The sequence below is a fragment of the Salvelinus fontinalis genome, chromosome 19 (genome assembly GCF_029448725.1).
Source record: "Salvelinus fontinalis isolate EN_2023a chromosome 19, ASM2944872v1, whole genome shotgun sequence".
In the NCBI taxonomy this organism is placed as follows: Eukaryota; Metazoa; Chordata; class Actinopteri; order Salmoniformes; family Salmonidae; genus Salvelinus; species Salvelinus fontinalis.
This window is the reverse complement of record NC_074683.1, coordinates 2,378,743-2,406,178: the sequence shown is the minus strand read 5'-3', so window position 1 is coordinate 2,406,178 and position 27,436 is coordinate 2,378,743. Positions and strand designations below refer to the sequence as shown.

General features: G+C 42.0%; 2 protein-coding genes across 9 annotated transcripts in view; one reads left to right on the top strand and one right to left on the bottom strand.

The window, feature by feature from the left end:
• dgkh (diacylglycerol kinase, eta) overlaps nt 1–5,772 on the bottom strand; it is an 81,750-nt gene extending 75,978 nt beyond the window's left edge. For 6 of the 8 annotated variants that reach the window (XM_055870344.1, XM_055870348.1, XM_055870345.1 and 3 more), the window contains exon 1: nt 3,998–4,276. In XM_055870344.1, coding sequence (XP_055726319.1) covers nt 3,998–4,276 — 279 coding nt within the window. Of the gene's footprint in view, nt 1–3,997; nt 4,277–5,486 lie in introns of those variants that run through there. The other 2 variants (XM_055870346.1, XM_055870347.1) reach the window with 2 other exon arrangements.
• Nucleotides 5,773–10,983: 5,211 nt separating this feature from the next.
• Nucleotides 10,984–27,436, top strand: part of vwa8 (von Willebrand factor A domain containing 8) — a 97,232-nt gene continuing 80,779 nt past the window's right edge. Inside the window, exons 1-10 of the mRNA XM_055870343.1 lie at nt 10,984–11,269; nt 11,718–11,795; nt 11,937–12,067; nt 14,057–14,167; nt 22,722–22,889; nt 22,988–23,152; nt 23,282–23,331; nt 23,522–23,630; nt 25,406–25,510; nt 25,679–25,822. Of these exons, the coding sequence (XP_055726318.1) occupies nt 11,131–11,269; nt 11,718–11,795; nt 11,937–12,067; nt 14,057–14,167; nt 22,722–22,889; nt 22,988–23,152; nt 23,282–23,331; nt 23,522–23,630; nt 25,406–25,510; nt 25,679–25,822 (1,200 nt within the window). The 5' untranslated portion in view covers nt 10,984–11,130. The remainder of the gene's footprint in view (nt 11,270–11,717; nt 11,796–11,936; nt 12,068–14,056; nt 14,168–22,721; nt 22,890–22,987; nt 23,153–23,281; nt 23,332–23,521; nt 23,631–25,405; nt 25,511–25,678; nt 25,823–27,436) is intronic.

Genomic DNA, 27,436 nt, shown 5'->3' with positions numbered 1-27,436 from the left:
GTTGCCAAAATAGTTCAAGACTGTGATTGTTTCCCTTGAATAAAAACCATTCAAAACTACTTTCTGCAGATTTCTGCTACTTTCTTAGGCTATACAAGTGCTATCTCTTTCTAAAAAATTTTTTACACCTATGCACCTTTTTTTTGTCACAAGAAACCCTGACAAAATTTTACAGATGCACAATCGAGAGCATCCTGTCGGGCTGTATCACCGCCTGGTACGGCAACTGCTCCACCCACAACTGTAAGGCTCACCAGAGGGTAGTGAGGTCTGCACAATGCATCACTGGGGGAAAACTCCCTGCCCTCCAGGACACCTACACCACCCGATGTCACAGGAAGGCCGAAAAGATCATCAAGGACAACAACCACCCGAGCCACTGCCTGTTCACCCCGCATCATCCAGACGGAGAGGTCAGTACAGGTGCATCAAAGTTGGGACCGAGAGACTGAAAAACAGCTTCTATCTCAAGGCAATCAGACTGTTAATTAAACAGCCATCACTAACATTGAGTGGCTGCTGCCAACATACTGACTCAAATCTCTAGCCACTTTAATAATTGAAAATTGGATGTAATAAATGTATCACTAGTCACTTTAAACAATGCCACTTTATATAATGTTTACATACCCTACATTACTCATCTCATATGTATATACTGTACTCTATACCATCTCTATGCATCTTGCCTATGCCGTTCGGCCATCGCTCATCCATATATTTATATGTACATATTCTTATTCATTCCTTTACACTTGTGTGTAAAAGGTAGTTGTTGTGAAATTGTTAGATTACATGTTAGATATTACTGCATGGTCGGAACTAGAAGCACAAGCATTTCGCGACACTCGCATGAACATCTGCAAATCATGTGTATGTGACCAATAAAATTTGATTTGATTTGATGCAGTACCTTTAGCAATAATAATAAAATAACAAACCTCTACTTTAGTAAAGAAAACAATTATGATCCACTGTTTAAATGCAGTCTTTCTGCATTGTGAAGAGGGAAAACCCAGATATTCACAAAGTTTGTGATGAATGACAGGTTGTTTCTTTATGCAAAATAGATTTGGGGTTTAAAATTAAATTAATCTGCTTTATTTTATGGGTTTAGTGAAAGCGGGTAATTTTTTACCCTTAGGACAAGGGGAGTATACAGAATGTTAAGACTACACAAGGGTTAAAACACATTGTTTTGCAATGAAGGTCTACAGTAGCCTCAACAGCACTGCAGGGTAGCAGCATGGTGTAGCTGGAGGACAGCTAGCTTCTGTTCTCCTCTGGGAACATTGACTTCAATACAAAACCTAGGAGGCTCATGGTTCTCACCCCTTTCTATAGACTTACACAGTAATTATGACTACTTCAAGAGGACGTCCTCCAACCTATCAGTTCTCTTGCAGCATTAACTGACATTTTGCCCACCCAATCAAGAATTAATCTAGTACTTAAAGCATTAAGCTACAGCTAGCTAGCACTGCAGTGCATAACATGGTGAGTAGTTGACTCAAAGAGAAAGACAATAATTGAACCGTTTTGAACAAATACATTTCTTCCATTATTAAGTGGATGCAAGAGAGAGAGAGATATTTAGTTGTATTTTTTTAAACTTTCACTTAGCTAGTGAATGCAGCTAGCTAGTTTAGCCTACTCAAACACCCAGCTTAAACAGAGAGGGATGCTATGTTACCTATCCAACACTGGAACTCTTCCAAGTCAAGATAAGCTTTTGGTTTTATGCATTTATTGCCACCAGGGCCCGCCGGTGTAACTGCTAAACTGCTTGCTAACTGTACACTGTACTGCATGATTGTAGCGGGTTTACTAACGCGTTAGTTCTAGTAACTATGTTGACGTTAGCTAATATGGTGACGACGATGTAGGCTGGGTGTAGCGGATAGTGAACATGATATGAAGGAAAGATTTTTTTGCCTGGTCACAGACAGCTGATGTGTTGTGCACTGAAGTCAACAAGCGAAGGTAAAAGATGAAGAGGAGAGCACGTAGATGTGAGAAGGAATTATCCAACGATCAAAAGGACCATGCTGTTTGTATGTGGCTGTTATGAAAGTTAACTGTGTTTGCGTGTGATCAGGGGTGTATTCATTCCACTGATTCTGTTGAAAAACGTTCTCAAATGGAAGTAAACGGAACGAAACGGGGATAAACATACCTGAATTTGTCCAATAGAAACTCTAATGATTACATCCTAGATCATCTAGATACAAGCAAGATTGTGCAAGGCGGTATTGAACGTGTCAATGTCTGTCACCTTGATTACTCCAATTTTTCTCAACCTATGCACCTACGTCATAAACTTTCATTCATTGACTAGGTTGTGGCAACCTCATGATGGTTAGAGGGAAAATTTGAGTATCATGTAGTAGCCTAAATCTACTGATGTTACATTGAGCTGGGTGAATGGATATGAATGACAGTCATCCAATATGCTGTAATAGAAATAAGGCCATGTTCATAAAAACAAAACAAAAATATTCCCTCATCTTAAACGGCACCAACCGCCACTGGTTCTACCACCACAAAACACCTTAGCTATATCTACAATTAGGTAGTGAAGACTTGTTCATGAAAAAAAAGTCTATATTAGCTACAGGTTTATAATTTTTGGTAAGATTAACTCTGACTCTTTTGAGGATAAAAGGGGGTTCAGTGGACTATGTCATCTTGGTAACATTTTAGAACGTTAGGACAGCATATTGTAGCCAAACTTATTTTTAACTATCCTATGCGAGTTATAAGACAGATCAGTGGCCTAATGTTTACAGAACACAATATAGACAGACATCAATCTCTATAATACAATATATTTTCAACTCTAGCTGCAATATGGTGTGCTGTTCCTTTTTTGATATCTGTTTTCTCACTGGTTTCATTGCTCATATTTGATGATAAGATTTCCTTTTAATCTTTCTTTCATCTCTCTGTCTATTTTTCTTAATTCTTTACCTAGTGCTATTATACTGTCCCTTTTGTAGCCTAATGTTTGTAAGCATTAGGCTACATTTGTTTACTATACTGTATGTAAAGCTACACACCAGAGTTATTCTAAGGTCATTATAGTGAAGGGAACCCTGCACACTGTGTGTAACCTAAATGCATATAAACATTCCTTGAAGCACAACGTTTCGGTACTGTACATACAGTGGCCCTCATTTATCAAACAAACAATTTCATGCTCTTTTCTACAATCTTTTGGTAAATAAGGCCCAGCGTGCAGGAGTTTCTTCAACGATTCAACTTGAGACTCCTACGCACCTATGACAAGACGTTGGCCTACTTCAAGTGTTTGTTCTATTGTCAGGTAGGTAAATAACCATAACAAAGCCCTATTCCCCAGCCCAGTGGGCCCTTATCACTTAAATATAAACACCTACTTTAATAATGAAGGTGGGGTGGAGTAAACCTGTCAATAACTGAGTGGCTCTTTTCTGCTTTTGCTTATTTGTAGGTTATCATGTAGTGTCAGTTTGAGTTGTTTCATGAAAAAAGTTCAGCTTTATAAAGCTTCCAATAAATAATTTGTATTTCTACAATGTGAAAGAAAATGGTTTTAAGCTATTCACATCTATTTGAACACATGTACAGAATGGGGGTAGGCTATAATAGCAGAGTTCCTGATATCTCAAAACAAGTAGGCTGCCTGTAGAGCAAAGACTTGGCTTTCCACAGGCTTTCCACAGCTCACAATGCTTTCCACATATTTTTTTTCAATATATATATTTTTGCGAATCTATTTTATTCTACGGTCAAATGTTGCATAAAATTACAAGGTATGACAGTCCGAATCATGTGCTGGTTGTCAAGGTGGGTGTCATTACCTTGTATTTGCTTCCATAAAAACAACATGGACTGGGCTACCGATACAATACTACAAAAAGACGCACAATACAAAATCGTGTCGCTTATTTTTCCAAAACAAGAATCAAGTCGAGGCAGCGAACAAAAATAAAGACAGATAAGTGTATTTTCTTACCTTGCTTCTGAGCTGTCCGGAGGTCGACACTTTCCGGATGAGTTTCTGCGGGCCTTCTTGTTCTCCCTCGCTGTCTGAAGACTCATCCACGGCCCCGGAGCCCCCGACAGCCCCCACGACATGGGCATGGATCCCCGTTGTCGAATGGCCTTTCTCCGGCTCCTGTTGCGGGAAAGGATAAGACCAGTCCGGGTTAGTCTTCCCCCGGTCAGCCGCTCCCTTCCTCTCCGGGATGCGAGAGCTGGACAGTGGTTGGAAAGCGTCTTTCCTCGCCGTCATCTCGTCTCCCTTCTCAACCCTAATTAGCGCTGTAAGAACCGATATCTATATATCCAAGAACATACGTGCGCAGCTGTGCTCATGGGGACGTAGCATGTCTCGGTGCGGTGGGGGTTACTAGGGTAAAGCCTGGTTCAGGATGTGTTTGTGGTTCCATCTTACATGCTCAGACCAGACTGAGGCTAGAGACCGCCTAGGCTGCCTCCCTCACACACAGACGCACCAGCAACCAACAACCGGTGGACATGGAATAACCGGTGGACATCGCCATGGAATACCCTAGCGGCCGCAACATAAGCAGTCCAACTCATACTGTAACTATAACTGATTTCAAAATCCCTCTAAAAAATATGAACAAATTGAACACGCAAACTATATGGGCAATGTTAACTGTAGGCCTATGTCTTTACGGCTATAGGCAGTAAATAAAATGATATAGCAATAGCCTATTTTCCAGATTTTGACTAATGATATGTTATTAATTCTAAAAAGGCATAGGATAATAATAAACAGTTTGATATTGCACGGTTATAATAGGTCTACAGATTGTCAGAACACGTTCGACTCATGAAACAAAACTGATACAAATTAGCACTGGGGGGTAGCCTATTCCTACTTTGAAAACGGAAAATGTAGCCTATGGGTAAAGGGTTACATTCTTGTGCTGATATAGCGATTGTATTGTAGAGAAACCATTCCATTGCTCAGGCTAAATGCCACTTGATAGCCTACTTTGCGACAATGTAACAGGAGAAGCCGCAGTCTTACAAAATATGTGATCTAAAAACACCATCAAATAAATAGAATAGGCTATTGACATCGAAAGTGTCCGATTTAACAGTCGTCTATAATGTAGCTACATGGATTAGGTTTGAACATAACATTGACCACTTGAATAGCAACTTCAGACAAAGACAACTAGCCTATAATCAGATACATTTTAGTTTTTCTAAAGACTAACTTTGTTAAACATCAATCTGACTGTTCTATTGTTTTCACAGCAAAAGACAATAGGTGTTGAGTTTTCAGAAAAGCAAAGACATTCGGTTCTCCAAAAACAATGACTGATCTGGATGGTGACAAGAAAATACTTAGAAATGATTCTAAAACGGGAGAAAAACGTCAGTCTTTAGTCTCGTAGACAAAAGGCAAGACTAAGAAGACCACACTATCTTATTTCACTATAAATAATTTGGTAAAAGCTACTGACCAGTTCTTCCCATGCAGGGCTACGAGTATAATGGTATACATCTTCCATAGTCCCACTCAATCCGCTCCGGGAAACCAGTCTAGAAATAGTATATGCAGATTAATGGATACAGCTGTCTGGTTACCGTAAAACCGGATATATATGGTTTGAGGTCCTGAACCAGGTAGGCCTCCTAGGCTATAATTCCGTGTTGCCTATTACTCCACTCTACCACCTCCCCAAAAATCTTCTCTGCCGCTTCCCTCGCCGCTGGTTCAAGGGCTGAGCCTCGTCAACCACGTGATAAAGTCAAACCCGTATATGCCACCGAGGAGCACCGAGGGAGAACCGGGTACCTCCTCCCCAATCCTCTCTGCCTTTTCCATCGCCACTGGTTCAATAGGAGGGGGGTGACGCCATAAAAACGAAGACACTGCCTTAAACAATTTTGACAGAGTTCGGTTCACTCTCACCCATTACGAATAGAATGATTATGGATACACACAGTAGTTTAATATAAGCATTTTTCACAGAGGGTCGAAGAATGTTGACTCTTTCTGTATTTTGTAATAGCCTACAGACGAAATTAGTGTGAAGCATAGCAGGATTAATTTATGTATATTTACTAGTACACAATAGTCTCTAACGAGACAAAATAACAATATTTTAGGTATGTTTAGGTCTAGATATTAAATTAGTTTTGAAAAATTATAGACTAACAATTAATTACAAAACAGAAATGTCTTGATGAATAAGTGGATCATCTTCCCTCAGCCTATACGAATTCAGAAGCAAAAATTGCTTTAACACAGTGCCCTCTCTGCCTATAAGCAGATTGACTACACACTGCGTATAAGGCCCGCAGCCGCTAGGGGGGCCTCGACTGAGTTTAGGGGGTCTCAATTTACTTTTGGGAGTTAGAATAGTAGAACACAAAGGTTGCAATTGTCCATCACTGACAGTCAATTACCCATGTCAGCTAACATTTATAAATGTCTAGGTAAATTAGTCTAGCCAGCTATCCAAACCTTGTAGTAATCATGGCTGAATTAGGGCTACTGACCAGGCACGAAGGGCACGTGCCCAGGGGCCCTGACCTCCAGAGGGCCTCCACTGATTTTCTTTGTCACCCAGATATCTTATGAACATGGAATAGATCAAGGCAAAATATGTAGAATTGCATGAAATCTGCTTTTAAACTGCAACATTTTCTCTCCACTCCTTGGCATGGGTCCTAAGATCCTCAAACACTTCTACAGCTGCACCATTGAGATCATCTTGACTGGCTGTATCACCGGTTGGTATGGCAACTGCCTGGCATCCAATCATAAGGCACTACAGAGGGTAGTGCGTACGGCCCAGTACATCAATGGGGCCGAGCTCCCTGCCATCCAGAACCTCTATACCAGGCGGTGTCAGAGGAAGGCCCTAAAAATTGTCAAAGACTCCAGCAACCCAAGTCAAACTGATCTCTCTGATACCGCACAGCAAGCGATACCGGAGCGCCAAGTCTGGGACCAAAAGGCTCATGAACAGCTTCTACCCCAAAGCCATAAGACTGCTGAACAGTTAATCAAATGGCTTTCTGGACTATTTACATTGACCACTTTTTTTAGCACAGACTTTCTTGCACTGGCTCTATGCACACTCATTGCACTCTACTCACACACTCACATATACTACGCTGACACTCCAACACACACATACACACACACACTACATACGCTCACACATAAAACACACACACACATCCACATTGACACATCTTTCATACTCTTCACATATGCTGCTACTACTCTGTTTTTTTTTAAATCTATCATGATTGCCCAGTCACTTTTACCCCTACCTACTTGTACATATTACCTCAATTACCTCAACTACCTTGTACCCCTCACATTGACTCGGTACCGGTACTCATTGTATATAGCCTCATTATTTTTATTTTATTGTGTTACTATTTCCTTTTTTTATTTAGCGAATTGTTTTGACTTTTTAACTCTGCATTGTTGGAAAAGCATTTCAAAGTGAAGTCTACACCTGTTGTATGCGACGCATATGACAAATATAATGGGTTTTGATTTAGCAAAAGGTGTAGAATTCCTGGAAATTATCTTTAAAATTAAAAAAAATTCTCCCACCCCATACCAAGATGTAGGTTGACATTTATTGTCATGAATCAGGTGTGTGCCTTTCCAAATCATGTCCAATCAATTGAATTTACCACAGGTGCTCCAATCAAGTTGTAAAAACATCTCAAGGAAGATCAATGGAAACAGGATGCACCTGAGCTCAATTTCAAGTCTCTCTCTCTCAATTTCAAGGGTCTGAATACTTATGTAAATAAGGTATTTCTGTTTTTTTTTTATACATTTGCAAAAAATTCTAAAAACTTGTTTTCACATTGTCATTATGGGGTATTGTGTGTAGATTGCAAAGGATTTTTTTCTATTTAAGAATTTTTAGAATAAGGCTGTAATGTAACAAAATGTGGAAAGAGTCAAGGGGTCTGAATACTTTCCGAAGGCACTGTATATATACATTCTAGTCATACTTTATCAAAAGCCTTTTTAAAATCTGCTATGAAGACCTGGCCTGGTTTCTTTGATGTTTCATAGTGTTTTATTGTTTTAAGTAATTGTCATATATTATATGTCTGATCAGAATGAACAATATCTGGTAAAACCTTATAATTCTATGCACTATGCATTTCGCCAGGATTTGTGCTTCACAACATTGAAATATAAGAAGCCTCCAGTTTTTTAAATGGATTTTATATTTACCACCCGGGTCCTGTTTCAGTAGTAGTGAAATCAGACCTTCTTGCTGAGTACCTGATAGTCTACCATTTTTATAGGAGAAGTTCAAACATGCTAATACTAAATCTTTGAGTACATAAAGACACGTCTGATATCAAATCAAATCAAATCAAAGTGTATTTGTCACGTGCGCCGAATACAACAGGTGAAATACAATTACAGTGAAATGCTTACTTACAGGCTCTAAACAATAGTGCAAAAAATGTATTAGGTGAACAATAGGTAAGTAAAGAAATAAAACAACAGTTAAAAGACAGGCTATATACAGTAGCGAGGCTATAAAAGTAGCGAGGCTACTTACAGACACCGGTTAGTCAGGCTGATTGAGGTAGTATGTACATGTAGAAATGGTTAAAGTGACTATGCATATATGATGAACAGAGAGTAGCAGTAACGTAAAAGAGGGGTTGGCAGGTGGTGGGTGGCGGGTGGCCCTGTTAGCCCAGATAGCCCTGTTAGCCAATGTGCGGGAGCACTGGTTGGTCGGTCCAATTGAGGTAGTATGTACATGAATGTAGAACATGCATATGTGATAAACAGAGAGTAGCTGCAGCGTAAAAAGAGGGGTTGGGATGGGGGGGTTGGGGGGGGAACACAATGCAAATAGTCCGTGTAGCCAGTTGATTACCTGTTCAGGAGTCTTATGGCTTGGGGCTAAAAACTGTTGAGAAGCCTTTTTGTCCTAGACTTGGCACCCCGGTACCGCTTGCCATGTGGTAGTAGAGAGAACAGTCTACAACATTCCACAATCATCTCCTTAGTCTTGGTTACGTTGAGGGATAGGTTGTTATTCTGGCACCACCCGGCCAGGTCTCTGACCTCCTCCCTATAGGCTGTCTCGTCATTGTCGGTGATTGGGCCTACCACTGTTGTGTCGTCTGCAAACTTAATGATGGTGTTGGAGTCGTGCCTGGCCATGCAGTCATGGGTGAACAGGGAGTACATGAGGGGACTGAGCACGCACTCCTGGGGAGCTCCAGTGTTGAGGATCAGCGTGGCAGATGTGTTGCTACCTTCCCTCACCACCCGGGGGCGGCCCGTCAGGAAGTCCAGGATCCAGTTGCAGAGGGAGGTGTTTAGTCCTAGGATCCTTAGCTTAGTGATGAGCTTTGAGGGCCCTATGGTGTTGAATGCTGAGCTGTAGTCAATGAATAGCATTCTCACATAAGTGTTCCTTTTGTCCAGGTGGGAAAGGGCAGTGCAATAGAGTTTGCATCATCTGTGGATCTGTTTGGGCGTTATGCAACTTGGAGTGGGTCTAGGGTTTCTGGAATAATGGTGTTAATGTGAGCCATTGCCAATCTTTCAAAGCACTGTCTGTAATAGTTTGCAAGCCCTGCCACATGATATACCTGTACTTGAATGTTTGTTTTCTAAAACTTGCATCATGTTGTCTCCATGGCAGGAGTTGCGAGGGGCGAATAGCAGGATGTCCAAGAACTGGGTGCGTTTTCAATGTATATTTTCAGTTTAGATTAAATTTAACGCTCAGCCTATTTGAAATTGAATTATGGTTTAAGGAACATTTTTTATAATGCATTATACTACAATAATATTAATGTTGAAAATGTCTATCAATTTCCAGACTCACCATCTCTTGCAATTTTCCAGGTTCAAGGTGAAGCTAAGACTACATCACCTCTCTGTCCTCTACCATGCATTAGATTTGTGTTTGTGATGTAGTGCTAGAGAAGTGTGGCCAAGGCCAAGGCAAGCTGCAGGTCACTTATTTAGTTGAGTTTATCTTGTAGTAAGTTTGCCTCTCTGGGCATAGGCCCTAAAGTTCTGCAGTTATTTGAAGTCATCTTTTTTTGATGTTTCAACTTATTTTACTATTCATATTTATTGTACAATGTTCCTGCAAACCTTTTCGCCCTGTTTCTCACTGGAGCTCGAAGAGAAAATAAAAGCAACCCAAACTTGTATCAAATCAAATTTTACTTGTCACATGCGCCGAATACAACAGGTGTTCACCTTACTGTGAAATGCTTACTTACAAGCCCTTAACCAACAATGCAGTTCAAGAAATAGAGTTAAGAAAATATTTACTAAATAAATTAAAGTGAAAAACGAAATAAAAAGAACACAATAAAATGACATGACAATAACGAGGCTATTAACAGGGGATACAGGTTAGTTAAGGTAATTTGTACATGTAGGTAGGGGTAAAGTGACTATGCATAGATAATAAACAGCGAGTAGCAGCATTGCAAAAACAAGGGGGGGGGGGCATTTGTAAATAGTCCGAGTGGCCATTTGATTTGTTTAGTTGTTCAGCAGCCTCATAGCTTGGGGGTAGAAGCTGTTAAGGAGCCTTTTGGACCTAGACATGGCGCTCCGGTACCGCTTGCCGTTCAGTAGCAGAGACCAATCTATGACTTGGGTGACAATTTTTTAGGCCTTCCTCTGACACCGCCTAGTACATATGTCCTGAATGTCAGGAGGCTTGGCCCCCGTGATGTACACACTATGATCCCTGGAGGCACAACTCTTTCCTTCAGCTTAGGCCCTAGGTCTCTTTCTTTTTACACAATTTCTTACACTATTACGATTTTTGCCCTATCTGTGCTTTTACTTAGAGTCCACGTTCATTACATGCTAATAGGCGGAGATACTAGTTTACTGTGAAATTAGGACCTAGGTAGTTGAAGTGGTAGATGTGATTCCACTACGGAAGACATTTCACACGGACGCATTTTGTTCATCATTTATTATCTTCCGCCATTTGAAAGGGTGTCGGCGTAGCTACATTATGAAACCAACATGAGGGAATGTAGCTAACTGCTAAATAACAGTCAAAACGGTGCTGTATTTTTGGATTCTGACTTCGATAACTTCAGTATTTCACCATGCATTCGCAGATCCTGTGCAAAGGCACGGCTGCGGCTGTGGCTGCGAGGAGAATGCGTAATATTTTAGGTCCTGTCCTGGGCAAAGGCGGCTGGACATGGAATACTCATGAGGTCAAACTCCTCAACACATCGGCAGGTGACTGACCCTAGCTAACGTTAATAGTAACACTACAGGCTATTATCATAGTGTTCAACTATTGTTTTTGAGCCTAAAACCCCACTTTTGTCGTCTTTAAATGAATATTTAAAGTGTGCTGATGTAACAGGCTAGCAAGTTAGCTAGCTAGCCACACCATGGAAGTAACTAGATTGTTAGCTAGCTGTCACCTGTCACCTACATTTCGTATGTTGCTGGTAGTTAGCTAGCTAAGTGTTTTACAACTACTGTAATCCAAGCTATCAGATTACACTGTCACATTCACATAACATGGCACACTTCCCTAAACAAATCATCCCTAGTTAACGTTAGGCCTACTCCTATTGGTTTTCACTTATGTGGCATTGGTTCCTGCAAACGTTGTATTCGTTTTTTGTGTGGCATCAATCACTGTATTGTACACAATCTTTTTTCTTCTGTGTGTCAGGTGACACAGTGAAGATAGGGGAGATCTCCTACCAGCTCAAAACACCCAGGAACCCAGAGCTAGTGCCCATCAATCACAGTATGTACCACCAGTGATCTGCTCTACCTTCAATGCAATGTATTTCTGTGTGTGTGTTGTGTATGTGAGAGAGAAAGAGTGAGAGAATGAATGAGACAGTGAGTTTGTTTGCTTGTCCTTCCTTGTGTCTGTGTGTGATAGTGTCAGAGACCCTACCCCAGACTGTGGTCCAGCACCTGCGTTGGATCATGCAGAAGGATCTGTTGGGTCAGGATGTGTTCCTCATCGGACCCCCTGGACCCCTACGACGATCCATCGCCATGAAGTACCTGGTGAAAACAAACACACACACTCACTCTACTAGTCCACTGCGCAATCAAATCACATTTTAATTGTCACATTCTTCATAAGCAACAGGTGTAGAATAACAGTGCTTACGGGGCCTTCCCAACAATGCAGAATACAATAAAAAATATAATAATAGAAAAAGGAATTGTAACACTTATTACACAATGAGCAATGATAGCGAGTCGATGTGCAGGGTTACGAGGACATTGAGTTAGATATGTACATATACAGTTGAAGTCGGAAGTTTACATACACTTAGGTTGGAGTCATTAAAACTCGTTTTTCAACCAATCCACAAATTTCTTGTTAACAAACTTGACATACACTAAGTTGACTGTGCCTTTAAACAGCTTGGAAAATTCCAGAAAATGATGTCATGGCTTTAGAAGCTTCTGATGGGCTAATTGACATAATTTGAGTCAATTGGAGGTGTACCTGTGGATGTATTTCAAGGCCTACCATCAAACCCAGTGCCCCTTTGCTTGACATCATGGGAAAACCTAAAGAAATCAGCCAAGACCTCAGAATTTTCTTTGAGACCCCCACAAGTCTAGTTCATCCTTGGGAGCAAATTCCAAACGCCTGAAGGTACCACGTTCATCTGTGCAAACAATAGTACACAAGTATAAACACCATGGGACCACGCAGCGGTCATACTGCTCAGGAAGGAGATGCGTTCTGTCTCCTAGAGATGAATGTACTTTGGTGCGAAATGTGCAAATCAATCCCAGAACAACAGCAAAGGAACTTCAAATCAAATTTATTTGTCACGTACACATGGTTAGCAGATGTTAATGCGAGTGTAGCGAAATGCTTGTGCTTCTAGAACTGTTTGGCCATAATGACCTTCGTTATGTTTGGAGGAAAAAGGGGGAGGCTTGCAAGCCGAAGAACACCATCCCAACCGTGAAGCACGGGGTTGGCAGCATCATGTTGTGGGGGTGCGTTGCTGCAGGAGGGACTGGTGCACGTCACAAAATAGATGGCATCATGAGGAAAGAAATGTATGTGGATATATTGAAGCTACATCTCAAGACATCAGTCAGGAAGTTAAAAGCTTGGTCACAAATGGGTCTTCCAAATGGACAATGACCCCAAGCATATTTCCAAAGTTGTGGCAAAATGGCTTAAGGACAACAAAGTCAAGGTATTGGAGTGGCCATCACAAAGCCCTGACCTCAATCCCATAGAAAATGTGGACAGAACTGAAAAAAGCGTGTGCGTGCTAGGAGACCTACAAACCTGACTCAGTAACACCAGCTCTGTCAGGAGGAATGGGCTAAAATTCACCCAACTTATTGTGGGAAGCTTGTGGAAGGCTACCTGAACCTTTTGACCCAAGTTAAACAATTTAAATGCAATGCTACCAAATACTAATTGAGTGTATGTAAACTTCTGACCCACTGGGAATGTGATGAAATAAATAAAAGCTGAAATAAATCATTCTCTCTACTATACATCTCTACATTCTTAAAATAAATTGATGATCCTAACTGACAGGACATTTTTACTTGGATTAAATGTCAGGAATTGTGAAAAACTGAGTTTAAATGTGTTTGGCTAAGGTGTATGTAAACTTCTGACTTCAACTGTAGGTAGGGGTAAAGTGACTAGGCAACAGGATAGATAATAGGCAGTAACAGCAGCTTATGTGATGAGTGTGGAAGTGTGGAAGTGCCGCTCTTTATCCATGCTGAAGCCTATCTAGGGAGTGGTGCTGTATTACAGGAGTTGCCAAACCTTAGTGAATTTCCAAAACCTATGTTCAACAGTAGCATAGCGCTATAGTTAATATTAATAGTAATATTAGTTACTATTACAATGCAATAAACTATCAAAAGCTGTGTGATAACTAATTACTATTAGTACAAGTATACACTGTAAAGCATTATTGAGTGTTTTCAAAGTGTTATGGAGTACTCTAGTATTAGGAAGTGTTCTGAAGTTTTGTGTTGACTTCCCTGATTGGTTAGGAGCTGACTAAGAGGGAGGTGGAGTATGTAGCTCTGTCCAGAGACACTACAGAGACAGATCTCAAACAAAGAAGAGAGATACGATCTGGAACAGCCTTTTACATAGACCAGGTGAGTACCGCTCATATGTCCGTCAGCCCATCCATCCGTCAATCTATCCGTATGCACTATATAGCTATCAATGTGAACTTCTGAAAAGGTGTTTTAAAACATTGGTCAGATATGTCAGTGGTGTGAACATTAAGACGTTTTGTATTTTGTCATTGCAGCTACATGCTGATGGTTATATGCTTTCTTGTTAAAAACAGCACTAATTTGTTGGTTTCCAATGAGAGCACCTCATTGATCAAAGCTCCACTCTCCAGCAGCACCAACTAACAATCCTATGTACTGGTTAGATAAGCTGCTGTCAATATAAAGACCCCTTTCCTGGTTGGTTTATTTGTGGCTTGGTACTACACTTGGGCTGGGAATTGCCAGGGACCACACGATACTATATCATGATGCTTAGGTGCCTATACGATTTATCACAATTCTATATGTATTGCGATTCGATACTGCTATTTTATAGCGATTCGATGTTCCAAACATATTGCTCACTTTGTCTGCTGCAGAGGGTCAAAAGAGAGCCATAATATAAAAGTTTTGATCAGTCATTGAAATAAAAGTGCTGAAAACATGTTCGCTCACCATTTTAAAAATAAGTTTGAGTCCAAGTTATAGGAGGAGAAATGCCAACGTTTTGGTGCAAGTACAGCCGACTAGCTCTAGCCAACCTTAATAACTGCCTTTTTAGAGAACCGATACTTGTTGTCATAGAATCAATATAATATTGCAATACTCTACTGTATCGATTTTCCCTCCATCCCTATTCTACACTAACCATCTAATGATCAGTGAGATCCACCAGGACACAGTCCATTCTGTGAGCTGGTGAGCTAGCTAGCTGATACATCTGCGATCACAAAGCAGTATCAATGATTTGCCAGCTAACATTCCTCAATATTTAAAAATAACTTAAATTCTATCCAATCTTTATGAAATATGATGTGGACATGTTATTACTGACTTGTCACCAATGTTCCCGCTAAGCTGTGCTCAGGCGCGTAGCTCCCCAGGACTGCCACGCAGAAGAAATATCAGCCCGCGCAGAGAAGCACAAGATTGAACTTCACCCAACTTTCTAGTTTTCCCCCTTAGTTAACACTATCAACGTTTCCCTTTACTGTGGGAACTGTGATTGAATCAATACAATATTAGCCACTTTCAATGCAACATACTGAAACAGAAAAAACTATGCCCCACTTAGTATGCAAAACTATCTATGCAAGAGTTTTTGTTGTAGGCAGAACACATCAGAGTAGGACTCTATTGCATTTACACGCACGACTCAGCCCATACTCTACTCAGACCGGCACGGCATAACCAATCAGAGCTGCAGTGGGCCTATATGCAAATAGACCATTGCCATATATGGATCTATGCCATTCACTTTGAACTGGACTGTGTTTACAGCATGAGCGGTCGTAAAATGTTATGGAATGCATTTTCTCCATTGTTTTTGATGGTAGGCCACTCTGGTAGGCCTACATTATGATCAAGTAGGCTACTGTAACTTAAAGCGGGTACAGCCTCAGTGTTCACAGTAAACGCGCAACGTTCAAGTTTGCGCTCAGCAGACCTGAAATTTGCTCAGTTCAAATTATATATTTTTAGGCTAAACCAATGCATGTCCCTTATTATTTAAAAAAAGATGAATGTAATTATATCTCTCAACCTGACCCAAATAAGATGATGGTTCAATGAGTTCGATAAGAGGATGCATATAGACTTCAAGGCTTGACATTAACACTTGTCCGGGAAAAAATCCTTTGAGTTTTTAGTAAATGTAAAAAATATCTAGACAAAAATTATACGGAATAATAATAATTTATATATTCATATTTATAATAAAATAATAATCATTTATAATAACAATAATCAGGATGTTGTGTCCAATGGGGTAAATGCAGATGGACGAACTCCATGCTGTTATTTAACCCATTTCTGGAGGTGGAAATTATATTTCAGATGGTGTCAGCATAATTTTATTTTCATGAATTTTGGAGTAGAATGTTCTTTTAAAAAGTCACCAGAATTGAACTTCTGTCTTTCTACATAAAAATTCTCATGGGAAAGACACCCTAAGCAATGGGAATGGAATTGGTCAAACTCAAATGTACAAAATTATCCTCTTTCACTAAAAGCATGATGGTCATGACTTTCTTACATGAAAGGGGAGGTTAACTTGGCCCCAGACAATCGCCCCTGCTGAGGCGCAGTTGATGAACAGGTGCCTTATTAAACCAATGCTACATAGGCCTACTTCGGTTGTAAAACCGTCTCTCCAGCGCTTAATATTGGGAACAGAGAAATAAATCTGACCTTTGGAAAGCTGGGATTCATATCTTAGTTAGTTATCTTGCTTTGAAGTAGCCTACTTTAGCCATTTGATCCCTGATTTATTGAATGATGAATTATTTTACAAAGAAATACAAATTGTGATGTTTTATAGGATATGAAGGGTGGCCAACCATCCTCCAGGAGAGGATTAAAGGGGCAGTGTTGTATTTTGAGACCAGCTTGAATATGGAAAAATGCCAATAGAAAGAGGGTAGCCTACATTTTAATGATAATATTACATTTTATTTTGTAAAGTGCTTCCTTGCATCATACAAAACAATTTTCAGTTACCTTTTTGGCCCATTTGTGTCACAGACCTTTTTTGGGGGGGGAACACGTGACAATCAAAAGTGGCAAAACATGTTAAATGTCAAGCCCTGTAGACACTCATCCACTGGTCTCTACTCTGCCTAGAAACAGTCAGCTGCGTCACCATGGAGACAGGGTGTTAATAAACTGCAGTGATTCCCCCAGGGGGAAGCCCTCAGATCATCCCCTCCCTAGGGTTGAGATGATAGACCCTAGATGATTGATCCTAGGGCCATTCAATCAGGGAAAACATCATCCATCCTGCACTTCAATAATTCATTTTTGCGGCCTACTTTATTCAACTAGACAATATGGTAAATGTATAATTTGCTGCAAGGATCAAATTGCTGCAGGAAGAGGCAGAGAAATGTTGCTTTTGGCCTACTCCTCTCCTCCTCATCTTCTTCCAATGAAAACAAAGCAACCAGGATTAGTGTTTCCACCTCTCCTCCCCCGCTTCCACACTGGCCACCATCCATCCCACCAAAGAGAAAACAGGTGTCCATTGTTCCCATGGCAACAGGTGCTGAATAGCTGCACCATTATGGATTGAGCTAATGACAAATTTGTCATTTACTTCAGCAATGGCTGTTTTGGCTAGATTTGTTCGTGTGTGTGTGTGTGTGTGTGTGTGTGTGTGTGTGTGGGTCGGGATGCATGAAACTGGTTTTCTGTCAGGATTGGGTACTAGCAGAAGGGTGTGTTGACAAGAGCATCAGTGTATTCCTGTGGGCCTTGCGCTCATTTGGAGACCTATATTCAGGCTTTGTGTGTCAACCCATCTGCTCTCCTCTCCTCTTCCCTCTCTTCTCTCACTAATAGACTCCTCCAATTCAACATCCTTGTAGTCAGCATCTAATATAGATCCAGGGCTGGAAATAATCACTGTCCTCAGAGATTTTTCTGCCACTGAAATCCTTCGGCGGGCCGCATAAGCATTTTATTGGGCCGCCTAAGCCCAATCGGTGTTTTCTTAGTGTTATTTTTTAAAATATATTTCCGGCATAAAAACGCTTTAAGTTATGTAGAAAAGATAATGGACTAATATATTTTTTATAATATAATCTTTGAGAACTAACAATCACCAAAATAAACTAGACAGTCAAGGACTAGACAGTCAAGGAGAATTGAAAATTCCCAAAATAATGAATTTAGCAGTATTGATTTTATTATGTTTGAGCAAAATAACACAGCATTAGCCATGACAAAATGGCAAAATGTATTTATATAGCCCTTCGTACATCAGCTGATATCTCAAAGTGCTGTACAGAAACCCAGCCTAAAACCCCAAACAGCAAGCAATGCAGGTGTAGAAGCACGGTGGCTAGGAAAAACTCCCTAGAAAGGCCAAAACCTAAGAAGAAACCTAGAGAGGAACCAGGCTATGAGGGGTGGCCAGTCCTCTTCTGGCTGTGCCGGGTGGAGATTATAACAGAACATGGCCAAGATGTTCAAATGTTCATAAATGACCATCATGGTCAAATAATAATAATCACAGTAGTTGTCGAGGGTGCAGCAAGCCAGCACCTCAGGAGTAAATGTCAGTTGGCTTTTCATAGCCGATCATTAAGAGTATCTCTACCGCTCCTGCGGTCTCTAGAGAGTTGAAAACAGCAGGTCTGGGACAGGTAGCACGTTCGGTGAACAGGTCAGGGTTCCATAGCCGCAGGCAGAACAGTTAAAACTGGAGCAGCAGCATGGCCAGGTGGACTGGGGACAGCAAGGAGTCATCATGCCAGGTTGTCCTGAGGCATGGTCCTAGGGCTCAGGTCCTCCGAGAGAGAGAAAGAAAGAGAGAAAGAGAGAATTAGAGAGAGCATACTTAAATTCACACAGGACACCGGATAAGACAGGAAAAGTACTCCAGATATAACAAACTGACCCTAGCCCCTGACACATAAACTACTGCAGCATAAATACTGGAGGCTGAGACAGGAGGTGTCAGGAGACACTATGGCCCCATTCGATGACACCCCCAGACAGGGCCAAACAGGAAGGATATAACCCCACCCACTTTGCCAAAGCACAGCCCCCACACCACTAGAGGGATATCTTCAACCACCAACTTACCATCCTGAGACAAGGCGAGTATAGCCCACAAAGATCTCCGCCACGGCCAACCCAGACAGGAAGATCACGTCAGTGACTCAACCCACTCAAGTGACGCACCCCTCCTAGGGACGGCATGAAAGAGCACCAGTAAGCCAGTGACTCAGCCCCTGTAATAGGGTTAGAGGCAGAGAATCCCAGTGGAGAGAGGGGAACCGGCCAGGCAGAGACAGCAAGGGCGGTTTGTTGCTCCAGAGCCTTTCCGTTCACCTTCACACTCCTGGGCCAGACTACACTCAATCATATGACCTACTGAAGAGATGAGTCTTCAGTAAAGACTTAAAGGTTGAGACCGAGTCTGCGTCTCTCACATGGGTAGGCAGACCATTCCATAAAAATTGAGATCTATAGGAGAAAGCCCTGCCTCCAGCTGTTTGCTTAGAAATTCTAGGGACAATTAGGAGGCCTGCATCTTGTGACCGTAGCGTACGTGTAGGTATGTACGGCAGGACCAACTCGGAAAGATAGGTAGGGGCAAGCCCATGTAACGCTTTGTAGGTTAACAGTAAAACCTTGAAATCAGCCCTTGCCTTAACAGGAAGCCAGTATAGGGAGGCTAGCACTGGAGTAATATGATCAAATTTTGGGGTTCTAGTCAGGAGTCTAGCAGCCGTATTTAGCACTAACTGAAGTTTATTTAGTGCTTTTTCCGGGTAGATGGAAAGTAGAGCATTGCAGTAGTCTAACCTAGAAGTAACAAAAGCATGGATACATTTTTCTGCATCATTTTTGGACAGAATGTTTCTGCTTTTTGCAATGTTACGTAGATGGAAAAAAGCTGTCCTTGAAACAGTCTTGATATGTTCGTCAAAAGAGATCAGGGTTCAGAGTAACGCCGAGGTCCTTCACAGTTTTATTTGAGACGACTTTACAACCATCAAGATTAATTGTCAGATTCGACAGAAGATCTCTTTGTTTCTTGGGACCTAGAACAAGCATCTCTGTTTTGTCCGAGTTTAAAAGTAGAAAGTTTGCAGCCATCCACTTATGTCTGAAACACAGGCTTCTAGTGAGGGCAATTTTGGGGCTTCACCGTGTTTCATTGAAATGTACAGCTGTGTGTCATCCGCATAGCAGTGAAAGTTAACATTATGTTTTCGAATGACATCCCCAAGAGGTAAAATATATAGTGAAATCAATAGGGGTCCTAAAACGGAACCTTGAACACCGAAATGTACAGTTGATTTGTCTTGGAACAAACCATTCACAGAGACAAACTGATATCTTTCCGACAGATAAAATCTAAACCAGGCCAGAACTTGTCCGTGTAGACCAATTTGGGTTTCCAATCTCTCCAAAAGAATGTGGTGATCGATGGTATCAAAGGCAGCACTAAGGTCTAGTAGCACGAGGACAGATGCAGAGCCTCGGTCTGACGCCATTAAAAGGTCATTTACCACCTTCACAAGTGCAGTCTCAGTGCTCAGGATAATAGCTTTAAAACGGCAATATTTTATCTTAGCTCCATGGCAGAATATGTCCAATCACAGGAAATTTGTTTTAAAACTGCAAAAATATCTCTTGGAGGAGGGCCTCCCGAGTGGCGCAGCGGTCTAAGGAGTTACTACAGACCCGGGTTCATTCCCAGGCTGTGCCACAACCGTCCCATAGGACGGTGCACAATTGGCCCAGCGTTGTTCGGGTTAGGGGAGGGTTTGGCCGGAGGGGCTTTACTTGGCTCATCGCGCCCAAGCCAGTCCTTGTGGAGGGCCGGGTGCCTGTAGGCTGTTCACGGTCGCCAGTTGAACGGTGTTTCCTCTTACACATTGGTGTGCTGGCGGGTGTTAAAGAGCGTGGTTAGGCGGGACATGTTTCGCAGGACGTGTGACTCCACTTTCGCCTCTCCCGAGCCCGTTGGGGAGTTACAGCGATGAGACAAGATCGTCATTGAAATTAGGACATTTTTGGAAATGTGGAATTGCAGGAAATTGCCTTAAAATTGCTAACATTTCTCTACACCACCAAGATGGGGGCCTCTCAAATGTTCTCTAAAATTCAGCTGCGCCACATACCTCGCCCCCTGCCATGCCAACCACATAAGTCCCTTTTTGATCCAATAAAAATCCTGGTCCTTTGGAATCAGGTCCAACTCTAATTATATTAAACATCCTCCAACCCAGGAGGCTAGTCAATCTGCAAATAGACGTCATTACAGTGATTGGAATCTCACCTTCAATAATGACCTAGTTGGACCAATGAATGCCCTAGCCTTGTGCTTTAGCTTATTCTATGGCATGACAACAGGAACGGAGTGGCTGGAGTCGATTATGGGTTATTGAGAATATTGAGTGCTACCGTACCATACAGGTAACTGCCAAAATAATGGAAACACTTAGTAAATGAGGGATACAAAGTGTATTGAAAGCAGGTGCTTCCACACTGGTGTGGTTTCTGAGTTAATTGAGTATTTAACATCCCATCTTGCTTAGGGTCATGTATAAAATGCTGAGCTAGCCATTATTTTGGCTACCATGGCTATACTCCCATAGGATGAAAATGCCCCCATCCACAAGGCATAAGTGGTTACTGAATGTTTTGATGAGCATGAAAATGAAGTAAACCATATGCCATGGCTGTCTCAGTCACCAGATCTCAATCCAATTAAACACTTATGGGAGATTCTGGAGCGGTGCCTGAGACAATGTTTTCCACCACCATCAACAAAACACCAAATTATGGAATTTCTTGTGGAAGAATGGTGTTGCAACCCTCCAATAGAGTTCCAGACACTGGTAGAATCTATGCCAAGGTACATTGAAGCTGTTCTGGCTCGAGGTGGCCCAACGCCCTAGTAAGACACTTTATTTCGGAGTTTCCTTTATTTGGGCGGTTACCTGTAGCTATCAAGTCAACTACAACTACTAGCTATTCGGTTCTCTTGCCTCTTTTCTCCAGCTTCCAGGCCATATCCAATGCAAGGCAACAGTCCCATTGCTCTGTGGGGTTCTTATTCTAAAAAGCCAGAGAAAGTATTTTGAGGGATGTTTTTCTTTCTCTTCCAACCATATCGTCCTCTTCTGTATCCAACCCAACCCAAACCCAGCACAACACACACACAACACACACACGCACACACACGCACAAGGCCTGCTTATGGTTTTGCGTCCTCTTGCCATCCTGCGTCACTCCACATTTCTACCAATTATCTGATTACAGTGTCCTCTGGGCTGAAAATGGACCAATGGTTTATATATAGTCGTCTGGTTCCAGCTATAGTTTTTATGGTTGCTCTTCCCAGAGATCCGGGCCGTGTATTTACATGTAAACCTAATTATATGGCAACATTGCTCTGTGGTCAGCCCAGATGGCTAAGGTTTCTTGCCTTTGACGTCAGAGCTGTTTGATTTGCCTACACACACACACACACACACACACACACGGATGCACACACACTCACACAGTTTATCTTCTTAACACAATAGACCTATCACACGTCTGGTTAGGGTAGAATATAGCGTGTGTTAAAATAGACTATTTTGACCCAGAAGGACATTCTTAGGAAAGCATTATGGTAGGTCTGTGTTGTTCAACGAAGCGGGGTAGTTTGACTATAAAGATAAGGGTAAACTTTTACGTAGTAATGTCGATATTGGAACATGGGTTGGGAAGGACAAGCAGAGGTAGTAGTGCTTGCAGATACACAGGGATTCAGGGAACAGTCCTGCTAGCCTGATGTGTGTCAATCAACTCATCAACAAAGCAGTCAATCGATCAACCAATAAAACCAATCAGTTCCTCACATGTAATTTGCGTAGTTTTACAGTGTCTAGTTTATGTGTAATGTATAACTAAAGTTGTATTGCAGTGTGCGGTGCGGGCGGCGACAGAGGGCAGGATCCTGGTTCTAGAGGGGCTGGAGAAAGCGGAGAGGAATGTTCTCCCGGTTCTGAACAACCTGCTGGAGAACCGAGAGATGCAGCTGGAGGACGGACGCTTCCTCATGTCCTACCAGCGCTACGACAAACTACTGACGGTGAGACCTGTGTGTGTGTGTCAGCTGTGTGTGGGCGCATTGAGCCATGTGTGCTGCTCCAGCGTAAAAGGCAGTTGATATAACCCTGTCCCCTGCAGGAGCACACCAAAGAGGAGCTGGATGCGTCGCAGATTGTGCGTGTGAGCGAGGACTTCCGGGTCATTGCCCTAGGACTTCCTGTCCCCCGGTACAAAGGCAACCCCTTGGACCCGCCCCTCCGATCCCGCTTCCAAGCGAGAGACATCTACTACCTACCCTTCAAGGTTAGAGCAATGATCCCAGATCAATGAGCCTATCCTATGGGCTATATTAATTACAGATGTGGGTAAGAAGGAGAAACACTTTGAAGCACCAGTGTCGTGTCTGATTACTTCATATTTCTTTTCTCTCAGGATCAGTTGGAAATCCTGTACGTTGTTGGACCAAACGTGCCTGCCGAGAGGTAAAAAAAACACACACACACACACACACACACACACACACACACACACACACACACACACACACACACACACACACACACACACACACACACACACACACACACACACACACACATAGTACAACTTTGAACAGAGTTAAAATTTCGTAATAGCCTAATACGTGTGCTGTGTTGTCTCTTTGTATCTCAGGGTATCCCAGCTGCTGTCGTTTGCCACCACTCTCTGTTCCCAGGAGTCATCCAACCTGGGTCTGCCTGATTTCCCTGTGGACAACCTGCCTCCTGCTCTCACAGTACTGGTAAGACCGATGGAGGGAGGGAGGGATGAGAGAAGCATGAAGGAGGGGGAGGAGAGGAGTGATTGTGTAGGGCTAGCCTTGGTCTGCCTGACTTCTCTGTGGACAACCCGCCTCCTGCTCTTCCAGTACTTTTGAGAAACGTCTGGAGGGAAAATGGATGTAGAGGTGAGAGACAAGGGAGTGAGGACATAGAGCTGCTTGACAGATATCCTTGGTATAGGTCTACTCCTCCACGTTATTAAGAGTCAATTCACCCACAATCAATCAATTAGACAATAAGTCAACCAACTTATCAATCAATTAATTAGTCAATATACAGTACCAGTCAAAAGTTTGGACACACCTATTCTTTCAAGGGTTTTTCTTTATTCTTACTATTTTCTCCATTGTGGAATAATACTGAAGACATCAAAACAACACATATGGAATCATGTAGTAACCAAAAAGTCTTAAACAAATATACACTGCTCAAAAAAATAAAGGGAACACTAAAATAACACATCCTAGATCTGAATGAATGAAATATTCTTATTAAATACTTTTTTCTTTACATAGTTGAATGTACTGACAACAAAATCACACAAAAATGATCAATGGAAATCAAATCTCGGATGGTTTGAGGTCAGGTGATTGTGGAGGCCAGGTCATCTGATGCAGCACTCCATCAATCTCCTTCTTGGTCAAATATCCCTTACACGGCCTGGAGGTGTGTTGGATCACTGTCCTGTTGAAAAGAAATGATAGTCCCATTAAGCGCTAACCAGATGGGATGGCGTATCGCTGCAGAATGCTGTGGTAGCCATGCTGGTTAAGTGTCCCTTGAATTCTAAATAAATCCCTGACATTGTCACCAGCAAAGCACCGTCACACCTCCTCCTCCATGCTTCACAGTGGGAACCACACATGCGGAGATCATCCGTTCACCTACTATACGTCTCACAAAGACACAGCTGTTGGAACCAAAAATCTCAAATTTGGACTCATCAGACCAAAGGACAGATTTCAACCAGTTTAATGTCCATTGCTTGTGTTTCTTGGCCCAAGCAAGTCTCTTCTTATTATTGGTGTCCTTTAGTGGTGGTTTCTTTGCAGCAATTCGACCATGAAGGCCTGATTCACTCTGAATAATATGAGATGTGAATGTTGAGATGTGTCTTACTTTAACTCTGTGAAGCATTTATTTGGGCTGCAATTTGAGGTTTAGTTAACTCTAATGACCGTATCCTCTGCAGCAGAGGTAACTCTGGGTCTTCCTTTCCTGTTGCGGTCCTCATGAGAGACAATTTCATCATAGCGCTTGATGGTTTTTGCGACTGCACTTGCAGAAACTTTCAAAGTTCTTTCCATAATACGGACTTGGTCTTTTACCAAATAGGGCTATCTTCTGTATAACACCCCTACCTTGTCACAACACAACTGATTGGCTCAAACGCATTAAGAAGGAAAGAAATTCCACAAATGAACTTTTAACAAGGCACACCTGCTAATTGAAATGCATTCTAGGTGACTACCTCATGAAGCTGGTTGAGAGAATGCCAAGAGTGTGCAAAGCTGTCATCAATGCAAAGGGTGGCTACTTTGAAGAACCTCAAATATAAAATGGATTTTGATTTGTTAAACACTTAATTCCATGTCTTCAGTATTATTCTACAATGTAGAAAATGGTGCATATTGAAGAAAAACCCTTGAATGAGTAGGTGTGTCCAAACTTTTGACTGGTACTGTATATTCCGTTTCAACCAACCAACCCTTTCCCTGTTCCTGTGTGCTTCCAGGAGCAGTTTCCCATGCTGTCGTCCCAGCAGCTAGTGCAGAGGCTCTACCCCTACCAAGCCATGTTGGGGAAGGAGGGCTGCACCTCCGTGGAGGGGGTTCTTAGTGTAAGAACACACATGGACAGGCATGCACAGTTACACACACACACACACACACACACACACACACACACACACACACACACACACACACACACACACACACACACACACACACACACACACACACACACACACACACACACACAGCTGACTGTTGTCGTCTCTCTCCAGAGGTTTGAGTTGCTGGACGCGTGTCAGCAGCCGGCTTCCAGTGCTGTCCTGATGGTGGCGCCAGCGAGCACAGAGCAGCCTGGCCAGGCGGGAGCCCAGGCTGACGTCACGATCCGCATCACAGACAAGGACATCACCTTCCAGGTAACACAAACCCTTTGTGATTGTGGACCATTCTGTAGAGAAGGCTGACTACTGGGGCGGTGTGGGGTTTGGAGGAATGACATACCAGAGTTGAAAGAGATGTTCTGGTCCACAGCCATCTACTAGACGATATATGGCTTTTGTCCTCAGTTCTAAGTCGCCTGGTCAATGAGAATGGTGGCGTTATCTGCAGTTCTTTGAAAGCTCTTATTTGTTCTGTGTTTGAACTCTCATGTGGGACGCTGGAAGTGTGTGTGTTTGATCTTCTGTGAGGCCCCATATCTGCCGGATTATGAGAGAAAGGGAAGTACGTAATATGGATTGAAGATGGTGTGTGTTGATGTGTAACAAAATGGTGATATCTGGTTGTTTTTCTAGTTAATATGAACTTGTCTCTCTGTTTTCTTTAGCGTTACTGGATTCCTCTCTTCTTTATTTTTCTCTTTCTCTCTCTATATATACAGTGCATTCGATCCTAGTCCTATTTTTGCTTTGACATTATGGGGTATTGTGTGTGTGGATTGATGAGGGGAAAAAACAAAAAACAATACATTTTAGAATAAGGCTGTAACGTAACAAAATGTGGGAAAAGTCAAGGTGTCTGAATACTTTCCGAATGCACTGTATGTATGTACAGTGAGGGAAAAAAGTATTTGATCCCCTGCTGATTTTGTACGTTTGCCCACTGACAAAGAAATGATCAGTCTATAATTTTAATGGTAGGTTTATTTGAACAGTGAGAGACAGAATAACAACAAAAATGTTATAAATTGATTTGCATTTTAATGAGGGAAATAAGTATGTGAACCCTGAGGCTAATGACTCAGGAGTCAGCTAACCTGGAGTCCTATCAATGAGACGAGATTGGAGATGTTGGTTAGAGCTGCCCTGTCCTATAAAAAAACACTCACAAAATTTGAGTTTGCTATTCACAAGAAGCATTGCCTGATGTGAACCATGCCTCGAACAGAAGAGATCTCAGAAGACCAACGATTAAGAATTGTTGATTTGCATAAAGCTGGAAAGGGTTACACAAGTACCTCTAAAAGCCTTGATGTTCATCAGTCCACGGTAAGACAAATTGTCTATAAATGGAGAAAGTTCAGCGCTGTTGCTACTCTCCCTAGGAGTGGCGTCCTGAAAAGATTACTGCAAGAGCACAGCGCAGAATGCTCAATGAGGATAAGAATAATCCTAGAGTGTGAGCTAAGGACTCACAGAAATCTCTGGAACATGCTAACATGTCTGTTGACCAGTCTACGATACGTTAAACACTAACAAGAATGGTGTTCATGGGAGATCACCACGGAAGAATCCACTGCTGTCCAAAAAAAACATTACTGCACGTCTGAAGTTTGCAAAAGTGCACCTGGATGTTCGCAAAATATTCTGTGGACAGATTAAACTAAAGTTGTGTTGTTTGGAAGGAACACACAACACTATGTGTGGAGGAAAAAGGCACAGCACATCAACTTCAAAACCTCATCCCAACTGTAAAGTATGGTGGAGGGAGCATCATGGTTTGGAGCTGCTTTGCTGCCTCAGGGCCTGGACAGCTTGCTATTATTGACGGAAAAAGGAATTCCCAAGTTTATCAAGACATTTTGCAGGAGA